The 17580-nt window shown below is 45.2% G+C and overlaps 1 protein-coding gene across 3 annotated transcripts in view; it reads right to left on the minus strand.

The window, feature by feature from the left end:
- Positions 1 to 14449, minus strand: part of GFPT1 (glutamine--fructose-6-phosphate transaminase 1) — a 35254-nt gene extending 20805 nt beyond the window's left edge. For 2 of the 3 annotated variants that reach the window (XM_090125692.1, XM_090125691.1), the window contains exons 1-8: positions 13637 to 13835; positions 6405 to 6512; positions 5350 to 5457; positions 4533 to 4658; positions 3811 to 3869; positions 3221 to 3355; positions 2548 to 2609; positions 1810 to 1889 (exon numbers count right to left, since the gene is read on the minus strand). In XM_090125692.1, coding sequence (XP_089981818.1) covers positions 1810 to 1889; positions 2548 to 2609; positions 3221 to 3355; positions 3811 to 3869; positions 4533 to 4658; positions 5350 to 5457; positions 6405 to 6512; positions 13637 to 13775 — 817 coding nt within the window. In that variant the 5' untranslated portion in view covers positions 13776 to 13835. Of the gene's footprint in view, positions 1 to 1809; positions 1890 to 2547; positions 2610 to 3220; positions 3356 to 3810; positions 3870 to 4532; positions 4659 to 5349; positions 5458 to 6404; positions 6513 to 13636; positions 13836 to 14309 lie in introns of those variants that run through there. The other variant, XM_031607991.2, reaches the window with a different exon arrangement.
- Between the last annotated feature and the right edge of the window lie 3131 nt (positions 14450 to 17580).

Raw genomic sequence — 17580 nt, forward strand, 5'->3', positions numbered from 1 at the left:
TCTTTGTCAGTGATTCTTGTCACCAGATGACATTCTTTCACACCACCTGAGCACCACCAGCAGTAATTCAAACCTGCTTCTGTCTGGCTGAGCTAATGCACTCAGACACAGATGAGGAATTCATGATTAAGCACTTGGCATTGCTCCTGAGATATCAAATACAAGCTTCTCAGCTGGATTCAAGATTTGTCTTACGCTGCTGGGAAGGAAGTATCTAAGAGGACTGAAGGACAGAGGACTAAGAACCAACTTGATTTGGTAACGTAATGCTGAGAATTGTAGTGCTGCAAATGTAAAGGAAAAATACTGCTTTCATGTTGGTATTTCATAAGGTTCCACTCAGCCAAGAGTTCAGGGCCATCCACTTCGTCAGGTCAGTAAATGAAGGAAAAGACAGAGCGAAGGTGTTAGTGGCCAACCCCCAACAGAAGTACCCACACTTGATCAAAACATGCAAATCTTGCTTCTCAAAATGCATTTCCCCACACTGACTTTACTATGTTGCAATGCTTTCCGCTGAGCTGGAGTTGGAATGGACAATATCTGTATCTTAACCAAGGAGTGGCTGAAAAGTTACAATGAGCATTATCAACTAGTTATAGCTTTTATCTATTTGCCCAGAGATGACCCAATTATCTATGGGTAACCCAGATTGTTGCTGCATAGCATCCACTTCCCAATGACTAGAATCTATGAGAATCTTTCCCCTTCTAAATCAAAGAACTGAAATGCCATGGAGAGTTAACACAGGTATAATGAAAACTGGGGAGGAGGGATATGCCTGGAGTACATTTTAATACCATCTCTCTCCCTTATCACAACTCCAATCATGCTGCAGCTCTGCAAAGGCACTGCTGCACAAATGAACAATGCTGCTCTTTCCTGCAGCTCCAGATGTGAACTCAGTTCATCAGATCACACATGAAAGTGCGATTAAATTAAGTACTTAATATGAGATTAAAAATGGTTCGTCCTAATAAGTGCCCAGTATATTTCAAGCTGAACAAACACAGCCACGTTAATAGAGCAAAGGGAAGTGAGCTGCAGTCACACGTAAACCTCACTGCCAAGCATTTGGGCACAACACTTGAAGTAGGTTCAGCGGATTTTCCCGTGCATTGCTCATAGCATTTGTGATCCAGAAGAAATTCCCATTAGTTATCCCCCAGTTATCCCATTTGTTTCACTAAATTACATGGAAAGCAATAACCACACAGTAAAGAGACAATGCATATTTGCTTCATTTTTGATTCCTAACAAACTGGAGGATTTGTCTGAAATATCAACTATGAGATTTTCTTTGGTAGGCACCTTCCTCCACGTTTATGGATATTCCATCAAAAGAATGATCCATAGACTGTACAGCTGAAAGTGTAATTGGAAAACAAAATTCAGATCATTGGGGAAAAAAAAAGGCTGTTACAGGCATACATGAGGAATTACTGCTAATCATCCAACATCAACCAAGATTAAATAGACAGCTTACTAGGACTGGTTTCTCATAATGCAGCAAGGTATCATTAGCAGCACCATCAGGAAGGAGGAAAACATACTGGGACAGTCCTTATGATCACTGTAGCACTCAAAGAATGACTCAGTGCTCAGCAACTGAATGGTTTTAACAATTTTCATTATGGGGGAATAAAATAAGGTTCATGACAGTGCTGGCAAAGCATGTTCTTAAAAGCAAATAAACTTCTGAATGCCAACATGCCACAAACATAATATGAATGCAAGGATCTAAGTTGAACTGTACTGCATTAAGACACGTTTTGCTTGTAGTCAGAGGACATTAAAGCTCACGCTTACCTGTACGGTACAGGATGGGGATGTGGTCAGTGGAGAGCTTGTGCTCACTACGCACTCCTATGAGCAGAGGGCTGCCTCGTCTGCAAGACACCGAGTGACAATCCTCAGCACCCAGAGGTTTGGCTGAGCTAAAATGCGTCCCAAATTCAGCATTAGCTCTGCGAGCGTAACCCAAATCCCAGATGTCTGAGCCAGGAACACAAGGTCTGCTGCTCACTGTGTGCACCTACGGTTATTGGCACGTAAATTTGAACTTGGTTATTATGTTAACACGTGATTAAATCAACTGGACTGATCCTCATGTTCAAAAGTGGAGAAGGACACCAGGCTGGCTCGTTTGCAAGTCAAATGAAGCACTTGCCCACATGCTGCAAACACAAAAGAGAAAACCATCTCCTTCTAAAGCTCTTGCAACCATAAGTCTAGAGAAAAAGCTGTTCCTCCTGAAGCTCAGAGCTGCTCTGTTCCAATTGTAACACAGGTTACAAAGAAACCTTTAAAATACTTGGTGCACCCTTCCAATGGATCCATTCTGCTCTTTGGAATTTTCTGTTATAGTAATTGGAGAAGTGAAAAACAACAGTCAACCTCACCCTACCATATATACCTTATCATATACACCATACATTTTATCATATACCATGAGAACAATCTCTGTTGTCTTCTATCCTGGCTTAGGAGGGAACATACCTCGAGGCTGGGTGCACCAAGACTGGTTTTTAATATACAAATACTTACCTTGTACCAACTGCTTGACCAGGATAATGAACGCTTTTGAATACAAGGGCAAAAGCACCTTCCTAGAATGAAAAAAATATGGTTTATCCCTTCATTTGAGGCCAGGGCAGGACTTTAGGCATCTCAGCATACAAACTACACTTACGTTTCTGTAAATATGTTGGAGATACTGAGCAGATTTCACTGATGCCTTGGAGCCACCAGGTGCCCTGGGCTCCTCCTCAGCCCTCCTGGGCTTCACTCACTGAGCTCTGAATTGCCTAGCAGTCCCTGCAAGCACTCCTGTGTTAGCTCACAGGGAACTTACGAGGAAAAAAAACTGATAAAAAGCAACATTTGTTCCTGTCTGCAGTTACTGCAGCTTCTGCCAAAGAAATCACTGGGGAAAAAAAAACACCACCTGAGCAACCTGCCCTGGGAAGAGATGTGCACTGTGATGGATTCTGGTACTGCGCAATTCAGCCACAGCTGACACATGGAAGCCAGGCTGTGCGGTGGAGTTCCCACCAGGGGTCAGCATCTCTTCCAGATGGAGACTGCAGGCAGACTGCAAGCACACACTGCCTGGACCTGACCCCGTCTCTAACAGGGCTCCCTGGGTATCGCTCCCAGGATGCATGTCTGTCCCCATCCATCTCTGTGTTCCCACCCCACACTGTGCCCCATGCATTACCAGCTGCTGGATGACTCTCTCCACCAGGGTGGTGAAGCTGATGTCGTCGCTGTCCCGGTTGTCATACATGTACTTCACCAGTTTGGCGATGCTCTCTGTGTCCGTCTCTGACTCAAAGTCATAGCCTTTGCTCTCCTGCAGCAACAGCACACATTGGGTAACCAGCCCTCTATTTCCTGCCCCTCCCTTTCTTCCACTCCTCCTCCTTTCCTTCCTTTCCATTTTGCCTTCCATCTTTCATTTTTTCCCTCCCACCCACTCATCCATCCCTTCTTCCCACTCCATTGATCCAAGTGAGAGAGTGGAAGTGCAAATGGAGGCATAAGCGCAAGAGGAGTAGAAGAGAAAGCACGATGTAGAGTGTGTGTGTCAGTAAGTGCAAATACAAAAGTGCAACAGCACAAGAAGAGCAAGAGTGGGTGCTCGTGAGTGTGCATGAGTTCAAGGGTGACTGTGAGCAAGGAAGTGGTAGGGAGCAGGGGAGTGGGAGAGTGAGAGTGCAAGTGGAAGACTGAGAAAAGGAATGAATGCAGCTTGGGAGTGCATGGGGGGCTCATGATCCCTCCCAACAACACCAGGGTTCTGCTCACCAGGAATTTCCGCAAGTCTTTGTAGTTGGTGATGATGCCATTGTGGATGACGATGAATTCTGCAGACAGAGGAAGACACGGTTCAGCCTGGCAATTGGCACCCACCTATGCCCACAGCAGCACAACACCCAATAAACAGCAGGGATTATAGACCTTCACGGTCTGTAAAGCCACCAGAATAAAGAGTTTCACTTCCTGGTATGATTTCCTTGCCCTTCCCCATTCTGTTTGGTTGTGAGTGGCAGAAGATAACAACGACCCTGCTGGAAATAAATGAACACTTCATTCCTCCTGTCAGATTGTTGGTGCTGTCTCCTGGGCTGCTACAGCAAAAAAAAAAAAAAACCCGAAACAAAACAAAAAAACAACCAAGCCACTTCTGTACAGTGGTGGTGATCAGAAAAAAAAAAAAAAGTGGCAGAAGATAAAATCCAAAAGAATATTTGGGTAGATTCTTACCATCCATTTTCATTCTGTGTTAACTCTTCTTGCACTATGCACTGAACCTCTGGGATGCTGATCCCAGCTCTCCATGAGATCAGTCAGTGATGCAAGTAGCTCATGAGAACTTTCCCACGGTGAAAATCAGACTCAGTCTCCTCCAGCTTCCCAATGACTGCGCTCATCATCACAGTCTGCATTAAACCACCCATTCTGGGTCCACCCTTCTCTGTGACATGTTAGGTGTCCCAAAAAGTCAGATGCCAAGCAAATGTTCTCACCATTGTTTTTATCTGAGCGCTGTGGATGGCTGTTGATGGGATTAGGCTCTCCATGGGTAGCCCACCGGGTGTGCGCAATTCCAAGGTGCACATCGAACTCGATGTCAAGATCCATGTCCTGCTGCTCTGCAGGCAAAAGTGGGAGAAGGTTAATTATCCCGACCCAAAGCCATGGGAGAATCTCATCCCACCTCCCAAGTCCACAGAGATAGCAATACTGAGCAGCTAGAAGAATTGGCAAACCTAACGAAACGCCAAGTTCTGACCCAACAACTTTGTGACTCTCTGTGTTCAGTACAGATGTAACGAATCTAGCTTTAAAAATCAAGGAAATATGAAGAGAAGCAGGTGGACAAGACCTCACTTTGTGCGCTCTTATTGATTTGGCACTTAAGACATCAGTGCCTACTTGTAGCCATTCACATACTTCATTGCTATGCAGACTGTTTTACAGGTAGAAATATAAAATTCAACCATTGAACTTATTAGTACATTCTTCTTGCTTCACGGCCAAGCTCTAGATGTCTAATAACCATCTCCCAGGATCTCCCATTTTCCCAGTTTGAAGGAAAGTTTGTTTTATCAGGTTTGAAACTGTATTTTAAATCTATTTAACATTAATAGCGTGTGTTTCTCTGTAACTTCATGCTCTCAGGTCCTCTGAACACACGTATGAGTACTTATACCTCTGGCACTTTACCTAGAAGTTATTTCCAAATAAGAGTTTTTCAGCATAAAATAGATGATAATCAAAACACAAATGACATGAGAAAATGTTTCAATAGAAGAGAGCAAAGAGTGAAAGAACAATACATACTGTGCACCTCTTCATCCAGAGCCTTCACTTTCCCCTTCTGTTTGATAAGCTGGATTTTGCAAGCATTAGCTTCCCAGTCTTTGTCGTTGCCACCATCGATTCCCACACCTAAGCATCATCATGGAATATAAATAGCATGAAATGCAGAACCAGTGTTACAGCTATTTATGTAAAGAAATACTGCTGCCTTTTTTCTGTACAATGCCTTTTCTCTCTCCAAAAGAAAAGGCAAGAAACCCTTAAGACTGAAAGTCAATCTTCCCCTTGTCACCTTGGAGATATTTTCAATACCATGGTAGAGGGGTTGCAAATAGATGACCTTTAAGGTCCCTTCCAACCCGATGCATTCTGTGAGTCTACAATCCAAATCACAGAATGGCTTGGGTTGGAAAGGACCTCAAGGATCATCAAGCTTCAACCCCCCTGCTGCATGCAGGACCACCAGCCTCCACATTTAATGCTAGGTCAGGCTGCCCAGGACCCCATCCAACCTGGCCTTGAACACCTCCAGGGATTGGGCATCCACAACCTCTCTGGGCAGCTGTTCCAACACCTCACCACTCTCTCTGTAAAGAACTCCCCCCTGACATCCAACCTAAATCTTCCCTCCTCCAACTTAAAACCATTTCCCCTTGCCCTGCCATTATCTATCCTTGTAAAGAGTTGACTCCCCTCCCATTTGTAGGCTCCCTTTAGGTAGTCGAAGGCTGCAATGAGGTCACCCCACAGCCTTCTTTTCTCCAGGCTAAACAAGCCCAGCCTTTCAGCATGTCTTCGTATGGGAGGTGCTCCAGCCTTCTGATCATCTTTGTGGCCTTCCTCTGGACCCTCTCCAATAGCTCCCTGTCCTGTATTGGGGGACCCAGTCCTTAAATGCCAGGCATCAAGAACATGTACAGAAGTTCACATGTTGAAAGTTAAGCCAAACCTCCAACCACACAACCATACACATATCCAATTTACGTTTCAGCTTCCTTCAAAAGCAGAAGACAGTAGAAAACATTTACAACACAATGAGAATTGCTAAGCCAAAATCCAAGAAAGACCACTGTTACCTGCAGAGTCATAACCACGGTACTCCAACCGCTGGAGACCTTTGATAAGGGTCTCCAGAATCTCCCTTCTTGTCCGGGGAACATGGTAGTTCAAGTAAGCAAAGATGCCTGCATAGGAAAAAAAGAGCATAATATCACCATAAAGTCACAACTGAGGAAAATTGGGTTTTTAGTGCTTAAGAACCATTTTCAAGACGAATTTTGCCTTGAATAGCTTTCCTAAGATCCTCCGACAGAAAAATTTGGGAAAACTTAATTTAAGTCCTGCAAATCAACACTTTCAAAGTAATAAGGCTATTTTTCCAGAGGGCTGCAAAGGCTGATAGATCACTGCTTCTATGTTTAAGTAACTGGATACAAACACATCGTGGTGATGGGGATATGCAAATTCCTGGATTTCCGACACCAGCTACAGCTCTATTTCAGAAAGATTAGCTTTGGTGCCATCACGAAGCAGGAACATGCAAAGACATTTACTGGATGCTAGAAATATCCATGCTGGAAAACTGTCATTTCCCTCTTTTTAAAGGAGAAAAACACCTGCATGGAATAGAAGCATGGCAGTTTCACACAAACATCCATACATGTTGAGAAGGGAGTTCAGTCAGCCACCCACTCAAAGTCCTTCTTAAAGGCATCCCAAATGTGTTTTTTTTTCCTCCAGATGGTGCTGCCATATAACATTCTTCAGTTCCTAAACTTCTGCATGGAATATTTTAGCTCCGTGATGACTCCTTCCTCAGTGTCTTTTGCTCCTGCCTTCACTTCACCTAAACCCAAAGCCTTACCCCATAACCTCCTGTAAGAATATCAAGGCTAGAATTATAGAAAACTACAATTTTTCTTCCTTTGCTCCCGACATCCTACACCAACCAGCTGTTACCACCTCTCAAATTGCATCTGTTCAAGCTGTTCTTGCACCTAAATGATCAGAGTGAGTCCCTCGCCCACAACCTTTGCAATGGACAGCTAAATCTCAGCAAGTAATAAAACAGTGACAGCAGTCAACAACCTTGGCCATGTTTCAAAAGCTCCCTCTGCTCTCACCCTCCTAATCCTCATCCTCCAAATTCTTCCAGAAAAACAAAAATTTTTACAATTTGAGATGCTTCGTTCACTCCAATTCTAAAAACTGCATCCTTCAGACATACAGCAGTCCCTGTTCACAAGTGAGCTGACTCCAAAGAGCTGTCACCCAGGCTAACAGGCTGCATATTTCAGCTGCATCCTAGATGCAGGAAATCCTCTATGTGGCTGCCAGGTCTTATCCAGAAGTACAAAGCAAACCCCTTTAATAGCTGGCAGCTGGAAAAGCCCCTCATTACTTGTCTGAAACCTCCCAAATAGGTACCCAAGATACTGTCAAAAAAAAAAGCACATTGGGTTCCAGAAACTCCTGAGATTTCTCTTTCCATCAATGCACCAACTCAAAGTCAAGCAGGCTCAGAAGTCATAATTACAACCAGCACGTGTGTATAATCAATGAACATACAGATGTTATGATTATGAAATATGAGAGTTCGGCTAAGCAGGTTATTACACCAAAGAAAGAATAGATAGAGTGCTTACTCTTCTCCTGGGTTCACCGTAAAACTCCAAAGGAGGGATCTCCAAAAGAGATCCTTCCCCACTGGTAGTCAGCTCTTAAATGGAGTCTAAGAGAGGTGCAGCCAGGCTCCACCCCTTCCTGTAGCACAGGTGAATTGCCTTCACCTGTGCTCCCAGAGCTGACACATTGCTTGCCTCAGGTGATCAATCAGAGGTTCAGGCCGTGATTCAGCACTTCCCATACAACAGGTAATTACAGAAACATGAAAGCCGCTTACATTTAGCTATGCAATTTCAGAGCAGAAATGTCTCTCCTCGCTTTATGTATGGTCCTGCTGCCACCCAAACCCTTGAGCTGCCCGCCTCTCACTGGTGGCTCTGGGCAGCTCCTCGTGCCCAGCAGTTCTCCATAAATCCCTACAATCAGTGTGGGGCAGCTCCTCATGCCCAACTCTCCCTATAACCCTACAATCCCAGTATGGGGCAGCTCCTCATATTCAAGCAGCTCTCCATAATGTCCCACAACCCCAGCCTTCCCCTCAAAAGCACGTTGGCCATCTTGCTGTGGCACTACCAGACCCATCCAAGTATCCATGAGTTCTTCCACCATCACAGCATGACACCACCCATGGGGGATAGGCTCTTTGTAGCAAATGAAGACTAATCATGAGCACTGAGGTGCTCTGGGGTTTGAATGAAGAACGAGGCCACTTCTGGAGCCCTTCCCTGCACAGAACCAGACACACAAGAGCCTCATTGATGGAGCACAGAAGAGGCCTTCTTCACCAGTGACTCACAGGCAAATAAACACGGGACAGGCTGGCAAGCAGAGTGCACCAGAATTCCCATGAATTGAGAGAAGAAACTGTGCAAAAGAAGAGAGGACAGTGGAAGGGGTGGGAAAGGGAACAATCTAGGTGGTCTCAGCAGCTGCCCAGCCGCCTCATTACCCAACCTGGTAGCCATCAGCAGCACCAGGACTCCACAACAAAGAGCTGCAGAGGGCAGAGTGCCCCTCTCCATGCCACAGCGTCAGAAGGACACAAAACTGTTAGAGAGGGTCCAAAAGGAGAGCCCACAAGGATGGGAAAGGGTCTGGTGGGCAAGACGTATGAAAAGCAGTTGAGTACCCTTGCTTGGCTTGGCCCGAAGAAGAGGAGGCTGGGGGGGGTCTCATGGTGGCCCTACTGCCCACATTAATAGAATTCAGTCACACCTGAACAGACAAAAAGAGAAGAAATTCCTCCCACGCAGGGATGGTTCAACTGGAACAACACTAAAATAGTGTTTATTTGTGCTTGTATTCTAAACAACCAGAAGACATCCGTCAAGAAGGGAAGCATGTGCCTCAGGAATTGAAAATGTATTAATTACAGCACAACTGTATTCAGATTATTCATAAGGACTGGGAAGAAGTTGGAATCTAGGATGGAGAAAACTACAAAATAAAGTGATTTTTATCATAACACACAGACTGGAAAAAAGCCAACTATAAGCATGTAAATGTGATAATAATGCTGTAAAATATGCTACAAAGAAAAGAGACTTTTAAACATTGGGAGATCTTGAGAAGAAAGTAGATGGAATGATAATGGAGAGGCCGCTCCAAAAACATAACTCTACAACCTCACCAGTGAGCCTTGCACATTTCTACAAATGAGAAGGAAAGTACGATGAGCAGGTTTAAAGCATAGAGAAAAAGGAAAAATATGCATTAAAAAAAAAGAATTAAAAATAAACAGTGTAATATCAAAGACAATAAGGCAGGTGAAAATGAATGTGAGCCTGGCAGCAAGTTAAAACCAAATACTTGAAGGCTCATCATCCATTCATGACATCTGATCACGATGAACTGTGTGTAAACAACAGTTCCATTTACTGGAAATATTTCCATTTTCTCTTTCTCAAACATCCTATAATGAGGTGATTCTTCAGAGCTGGAGAAAGCTTCAAAACCCACACGTACACAACAGCATTTTTACTGCCTCTACCGTCACCACTGTATTATTCAGGAACAGATGAGCAATCACATCTTATAATCACCTTCCATTTTTAAATACAACTCTGCTGCCCTCAACAGAGGAGAAAAAAAGCCCAAGGCATTAATTGCTTGTCACGCTTCACTGATTTAAGTGGGCTCTTGGAAAAAAAATATTTCTCTCAGCAGCCAGCAAAAGGAGTTCTGCACACAGCACATTGCTCCTGAGTTGCACCCCAAGGTACTGGCCACATCCATGCAACCCTCCAGAAGGGAATTTGGCTGTGCAAGCCAAAAGGTGCTCAGATGATGCAGCCATCCCAGCATGATGCAAAACACAGAAAAGAACCTCTTTTTATTCCCCAGCTGAACAAAGATCACTTTATCCTTCTCTGAGGTGGGATGTGGCAATGTAGGATGGCACACTGCAACCCTACCTTGTGTTTTATAGGCTGTAAAAGACATTCTTTCTGCACAACAGAAATGTTATTCTCCAGATCACATCTTATTAAATCCTTGTTCTCTCTCTCTCAGTGCTTATATTCAAATCAATGTAAATGACTCAAAAAATGAGAGGAAATGCACAGATCTTTACAGCTGCTTGAAGGTTCTGTACAGAGCCCTCCGTCACAAAGTGCCAATTTTGCCATCAAAGTGACAACTCATTTACATCACAACAGTCAACAGAAACACACTGGGTTGGATATTAGGAAAAAATTCTTCTTGGAAAGAGTGGTTGGGCACAGGAACATGCTGCCCAGGGGTTGGTGGGGTCACCATCTCTGGAGGTGTTCCAGAACCGTGGAGATGTGGCACTGAGGGATGTGGTCAGTAGGCGTAGTGGGACAAGCTGGTCGTGGGGATCTCAGTGGTCTGTTCCAACCTTAATTCTATGATTCTAAATTCAGTGTTATACTGGTAGATTTCCATCAGCGTCCCACCACCAGCTCAGCTCCCTTCCCAGCCTCATCCCAAGTGCTGAAGATAGAAAAATCTGAACATACAGTCTGATTTTTGGGGAGATCTGTGTGTGGCCAGGCGTTGGAGTTGATGATCCCTATGGGTCTCTTCCAACTTGGTATATTCTATGATTCTATGATTCCACACAGAACGTTCCTTAAAGCAGCCCACCAGAATTTCAGGTCCCAGCAGATCTGAAAACGAGAGTTTCACTTCCAGCCCAACATGCACACTTAGCCTCAAACCAACACTACTTCTTTTCAGTAATAATGTCACACCTGCACTCCAACTTGGGCTCTGGAACAAGTCAGAAAACCAGGCATCATTAACAGCATTTAATTACACTGCTTTGATGAGCCTTGAGTTGTATTTCAAGGTGAAATACATGCCATGTGAAATGAAAAAACCACTCATGAACTTCATTCTAGGCCAGAACTATATTTAACAGTGAATTCTCATCTAGGAGACAGCAGGCAAGTGTACTACAGAAATTTGTATCTGATAGGCTCCAAAAATACAATGCTACTGTGTGGAATACTGGAATACACTAATATAACTTCAAGACTTGACACTAATATACTTTAAGATAAGAGGAGTAGTCATGTTTTACAATAGAATAAAACATTTCAAATAGTGAATTGACACAGGACTTTGCACACATGGACTGAACAGACCAAGTATCACACTAAGACCTGACATACTGTTGAACAGCAGAGTTTTGAAGAGATTTTTACAGATTTGCTTAAAATCCTTACCCCAGCAGAGGGGATATTCAGGTGCTTGCGAAACTCAGCTCTCTTTGAACCAATTTTTAATAATCAGGCACTAAAATTGAGCATTTCAATGGCGGCTATATAAAGATCCCCTTATGAACAGTTGACAGAGTAGAGTTTTTACCAAATGGACATTCATTATTTCTACTGACAGCCACGAAAATACCTTTTCTGAGAATGTTCTTTTCTTGTGACCTTTTCGCCTCCCATGCTCCCTTATTTCACAGTAAGCTCACAGGAAAATGAAATGAATCACCACTTCCACATAAGAGCACATTATCTCCCCCTGTGTCTCGAATACATGAAGTAACTCAGAAGAGCTTCTCCTAATCCTTTTCTCTCAAAAGCCAAAAGGCCTTCAGGCTAGGTTTACTGCCAGGTTAACAAATAACTTTACACCATAGTATACACTGCTAAAATCACTCCAATGGATGATGTTATCACACATCCAGCAGGCAATTCTGAAGAATCTTTTGTCGTGGTGAGGATTATCAGACCCCTGTTTTTCAAGGAATGGATGATGGAAGGTACTAAATATCACGCACATAATGTGCATGATAGATTGGGAAAAATCAGGAAAATGATCTCTTTCTTAAGCCCATTTTCGTCTCCAGTGATCACCGATATCACAGGATCTAAATTCTGAAACCCGTTTTTTGCTGTTCTAAAGCAGACGATGGGTTTACTTATTTACAGAACAATCCATCAGGCCTGGCTACCTTGAAAGACCTGTTTTCCAAACCATATCATGGATGCCACTGAACCAGTTTGGTGCATTCAGACCAAAGCACACCCAAATAGCTGGTTAACTATTTAAACAACAAGTTTGTAAAACACATCAAGAACAAAATCTACCCTTTTGAGATATGACCAAAAGCAAAAAGAACAGCTTATCTATGCACCAGACCCCAGACTTGGGGAAGGCATCAAAGTGAACTCTGAGACTGCTTCATCTTCAAGGGTGCCACACAAGCACATCAGAACACAGGACTCTAGGAGGTCACTTACACAGAAATGAGAACATCATCTCAAGAGCCATCCCATCAGGACCCTGCAGAGGATAAAGCAGGGCTTGAGATATGGATTCTGTCACTCAAGAAAGCTCAAACCTTCACTGCAGTGAAATGTATGAGCCCAGACTACAGTCATCCAGGTCTTGTGCCACCAGCTGGGCTGTGAATGACAGCAGCCAAGGAGACCAGAACTTGTGCAGCAGCACCTGTTGGCTTCAAGCAGCTCTTCTCCTGTTTCCTGCAATGTTTTGCTTCTTCATACACTTCCTTATTCCGTAAGTCTTCAGAGAAACATGCTCCCCTCATTTTTTACTGCAGGATACATCTCTGGCTTCCAGAACAACACAGCCACTAAACCTTAATGTTTCTCCATCCTATTTCGTAAAACACTTCCAACATCCAAGAACAACCTTATGAAACAACCAATATGAAAAAGGAAAAAAAGGTTTACAACCTTGAATACAACTACATAACTACCCAGAGAGTGCCTAGAGCTTCTCACAGTTAAGATGAAGGCCAGAATGTTAACAGTGCCCATCCCAAAGGCTGGACCTTAAACAACAGGGCACCAGAACTACAACCCTATTCCTGCAGTCAGCTGTTGGTAGTAATAACGACCCCTTCTATTCTTTGTGTTCTTCCACTTTGTACTTCCAACAGAAATTCAAGCAGCATGCACATGACAGGGAGTTGGATCCCTCCAACCTAAGCCATTCTACAATTGTTAGGATTAAACAGAGGATGAAGGATGAATTTCTGAGTGTGCCTTCATAGAGCTCCACAGCTTGTTGGCTTTACCCTTCCGTGGCATTGATGCCACAGAACCACTGAAAGAAATGGTCACTACAAACTGAATATGCAGAATGAAATCATTGAATTATTAACACTAGAAGAGACTTGGAAGAGAGCAAGAAACTCCCCAGGTCCAACCCCACCCCAACGTGCCCACTGTGTCCTTACGTGCCACGTCTCCATGGTTCTGGGACACCTCCACGGATGGTGACCTCACCAGCAACTGTGCCACTGCATCACTATTCTTTGGGAGCAGAAATCGTTCCCAATATCCAACCTGAACCTCTGTTGGTGCGACCGAGGTCATCACCTCGGAGCAGAGCCGATTCCTACCTCACTGACAGCATCAATTCTGATCTTGCAAGTAAAAGGAGAAGGGGAAAAAAAAAAAAAAAAGGAAAAGTGGGAACAAGCAAAAATAACGAACAGAGCATGGAACAACACGAAGGCAACGTGGTAAGGAGAGAAAGAAGGATGGACTGCAGTTCTGAGGCCGAGAGATGAGGTGGGACAACCACAGCATCCAACGGGACACGAGGGGGGGCGCGGTTCCGGGACACGCACAGCCCCGCGGGTTGACCTGTCCGCCCGCAGCGCACGGGGCCGGGCAGCGCCGCGTCCACGTTGTGACACCGCATCCCTCCGCGCTGCCCCGCAGCCGCCGGGGCTCCCCCCGCACTGAGGCCTTTCACGCACCGCATTTTCGGCCGAGCCGCCCCAGAGAGGCGCTGACACTCCCTCCAGAAGGGCACGGGGCCCCTCGTCAGCCCCACCTCGGGAGCCGCAGCCTCACCCCCGTTGGGCAGGGGCAGATCCCAGCCCCTCAGGCCCCAGCCCTCACCGCACATGCTGCGCGCTGCTCCGCTCCGCGTTGCCGCTCTCCGCTCAGTCGGGGCCGCCCCGCCCGCACCCCGCCGCCGCGGGCGCACAGAGCGCATGCGCACAACCCGCGTTGTCACTGGACCGCGCCGCTCGCTCCGCCCCGCCCCGCCCCGGGACGTGGCACAGTGAGCGGGCAGGGAGTGCCGGTATGGCCGTAAGGTGGGGGTACGGCATGGAGAGCCCCTCCCGAGCTGCTGGAGAGGATCCGGGGAGCCGGCAGCGGAACGGGAACTGCATGACTCAGCACAGCCACGTGGCGCGGCTGCTGCTGCTTCCCGGTTCTATCACAGCGCCCAGTGAGATGGGAATAAAGGGACCGTGAGATGAAAGTCGGGGTGTGACCGAGCAGACAGGCACATCCGTACCGCAGGGCATCGGGTTCTGCCACAACCAAATGTTTGGAAATAAAAACTAAATAGTGAAAGCCTGAGGCTATGGAGAGAGCGAAGTCCCTCTGTAAGAAAAAGGTTCGATTATCTTTATAGTGACACTGCAATAGAGCACATAAAAGAACCTAAAATCCATATATAAACCCAACAGGGCGGTGATGGATGTTTGCCTTCCTTCTATTGTGACCTGCCTGGACCCAAACAGAGCAAGGAGGGCACTGTGTGAGGCTTCAAAGTGAGCAGCACAGCCCTCTGTGCTTTGGAAACATCACTGCTTTAACCCCAGCAGTGACGCAGTCCATAGGATGTGGTTGTAATTAGGAATTGAGCTGTTAATTGGGAACTGAGCTGCTCGCAGCTTTCCTTTTCCTTTGTGTAGGAGGTGGAGGGCTGACTTCAAATTCTGGTTTCTCCCCCATTGTGCTCACAAAGGAGCACACGTGTCAGTGGGAGCTGGAAGCCTTGCAATGGTGGAAGTCCATTTCCCAAAGGGGAAGGGAGCAACTAACCCAGTGTAACTACAGATCAGAAACTGGCCAACACAGCACACAGCTCATGTCAGTAGCACAGCAAATCCTGAACTTTACAACTTAAACCTATGCCATATCTCAGACTGAGGCTACATGCTAACAATTCTGCTGCAAATCACTTCCATCTTTATGTGCGTTCATCTCTATGTGTTTATTCCTGATGTGTCTATTTTTTTTCCCCTATAAAAACCAAAATGTATCCCACGTAATATGTTACTGTACCCTGCAGCTCACTCTGCATGTGGCTTCACACCAGAAATAGACATGCAACTCACTACCAACAGGAGAAATGCAGAGAGAGTTTCCCAAACCGTCTCACACACACAAACCCTTTAAAATAAACAGTGGGTATGTGTGGGTTGGAAAGCAAAACCCATCCCCTCCCCAGGCCTCAGCATACCTCAATTGAAATAGAAGTTCTGACTGTGCTCCTGGATTCTACACAGAAGTATCTTCTACAGAAGTATCACCTCCTGGAAAAAAAAAGAAAGTGTGTTTTGTTTCATCTCACATATATTGAGTGTTACCATCAGGTAGTTTTCTCCTGCTCCATAAATCCACAAAATGCTGTGTTGTCAGGAGGCTGCTTTCTCCTGGATGCCTGCAGTGAGTCACCTCTTGACTGAAAGCGCGTCTCCACCTGCAGACAGCTCCAGGATGAGGAGTTTGGACAGCTGGTGTTGGCCTCCCCTACAGCAGAGCATGGGACAGCTTAGGAAACACAAATGGATTTGAAGTGCTTTCATAGAGTCATCACAGAATGAATCATAGAATGGCCTGGGTTGCAAAGGACCACAATGCTCATCCAGTTCCAACCCCCTGCTATGTGCAGGGTCGCCAACCAGCAGACCAGGCTGCCCAGAGCCACATCCAGCCTGGCCTTGAATGTCTCCAGGGATGGGGCATCCACAACCTCCTGTTCAGTGCCTCACCACCCTCTGTGTGAAAAACTTCCTCCTAATATCCAACCTAAGCCTCCCCTGTCTCAGTTAAAAACCATTCCCCCTTGCCGTATCACTATCCACCCTCGTAAACAGCCATTCCCCCTCCTGTTTATACGCTCCCTTCAAATTTTGGAAGGCCACAGTGAGGTCTCCCCAGAGCCTTCTCTTCTCCAAGTTTTCCTCACCTGGAAGCACTGACAATGGTTGAATGGCACACTGTAATCTTGCCAGCAAAAACACCAACATACTTTTTCATTTCTTAAAAAAACAACAAAAAAAATACACCAGAATGTGCACTCACTGCTATTTTCAGTGTAATGACTGGCTGCAGTTCTTGGTTCAAAACCACCTCTTCCAAAAAAGCATGGAGGACATCACGCAGCACTCTGCTCCCAGGTCAAGCAATGAACAGACTGCCATAATCCCTTCTACAAAGGAGGGCTGAGCTGAGCTCTGCAGAGACCTCACTGTGGCCTTCCATTACTGCTTCAATGAAAAACAAAGAACAAATCTGAAGAGCTACATTTTATTTAACATATGAAACAATTATCTACATGAGTTTTGGTGTATGCAGTGCATTGAATTGACAGATTAGGCCTAAAATGGTTTTGAGAAATGAGAAACATTACCCATCACTGCATGCTTTGTAACAGGGGGAAAGAAAACAGTGATTTCAAACCAACTTCCAAATCCTGAGTGGGTAATTTAAATGACAGTGGGTTATTACTCCATGTGAAAGCTACAGGAACATTTTGCTCAAATATTTGTTTTCTAATTTCTAAAGAGTGAGATGAAGTTGACGGCTACCACATGATGATGTGCGTGCTATACACAGACTTAATTGATCCCACTTAGGGACTCAGTGGAATTACACTGGCAAAGAGGGGAGGAAGAAGCATACAGAGGCTGTCAGCCCCTTACACAGGGACTACTACAACCATAAGCCAAATAATGACCACAAACTATGGCAGCATGAAGAAGAAATACTGTCTCCATTAACCAAGCCATCTGCTAAAGCCAGACACCAGGAAGGAATTAAGTTCTACGTGCACAAGAAAGAAACACAAGTACTTGCAAAGCCTGCTTTACATATTGCAGCTTCAGAACAATAAATATTTCTCTTCCCATAGCCTCTACAATGGGCACACGTTCTGCTCTGCCACGTCCTCCCCTCGCTCTGCCAAGTTACAGGAGGAACAAACAGGATATGCCATAGGTAAACACATTCATTTGCTTTTTCCTATCCTACAAATGTAATTTGTGCCCCTAAGCACTGCGTGTTCATCTTGGACTGTTGTGTTGAGAAATCATCTTGGGCAGGTTTAAACAGACCACTAATGGTGGCTGAGCAATTTTATTCTAAATAA

This window comes from Phasianus colchicus, chromosome 27, assembly GCF_987193195.1.
Source record: "Phasianus colchicus chromosome 27, bPhaCol1.hap1.1, whole genome shotgun sequence".
Classification (NCBI taxonomy): Eukaryota; Metazoa; Chordata; class Aves; order Galliformes; family Phasianidae; genus Phasianus; species Phasianus colchicus.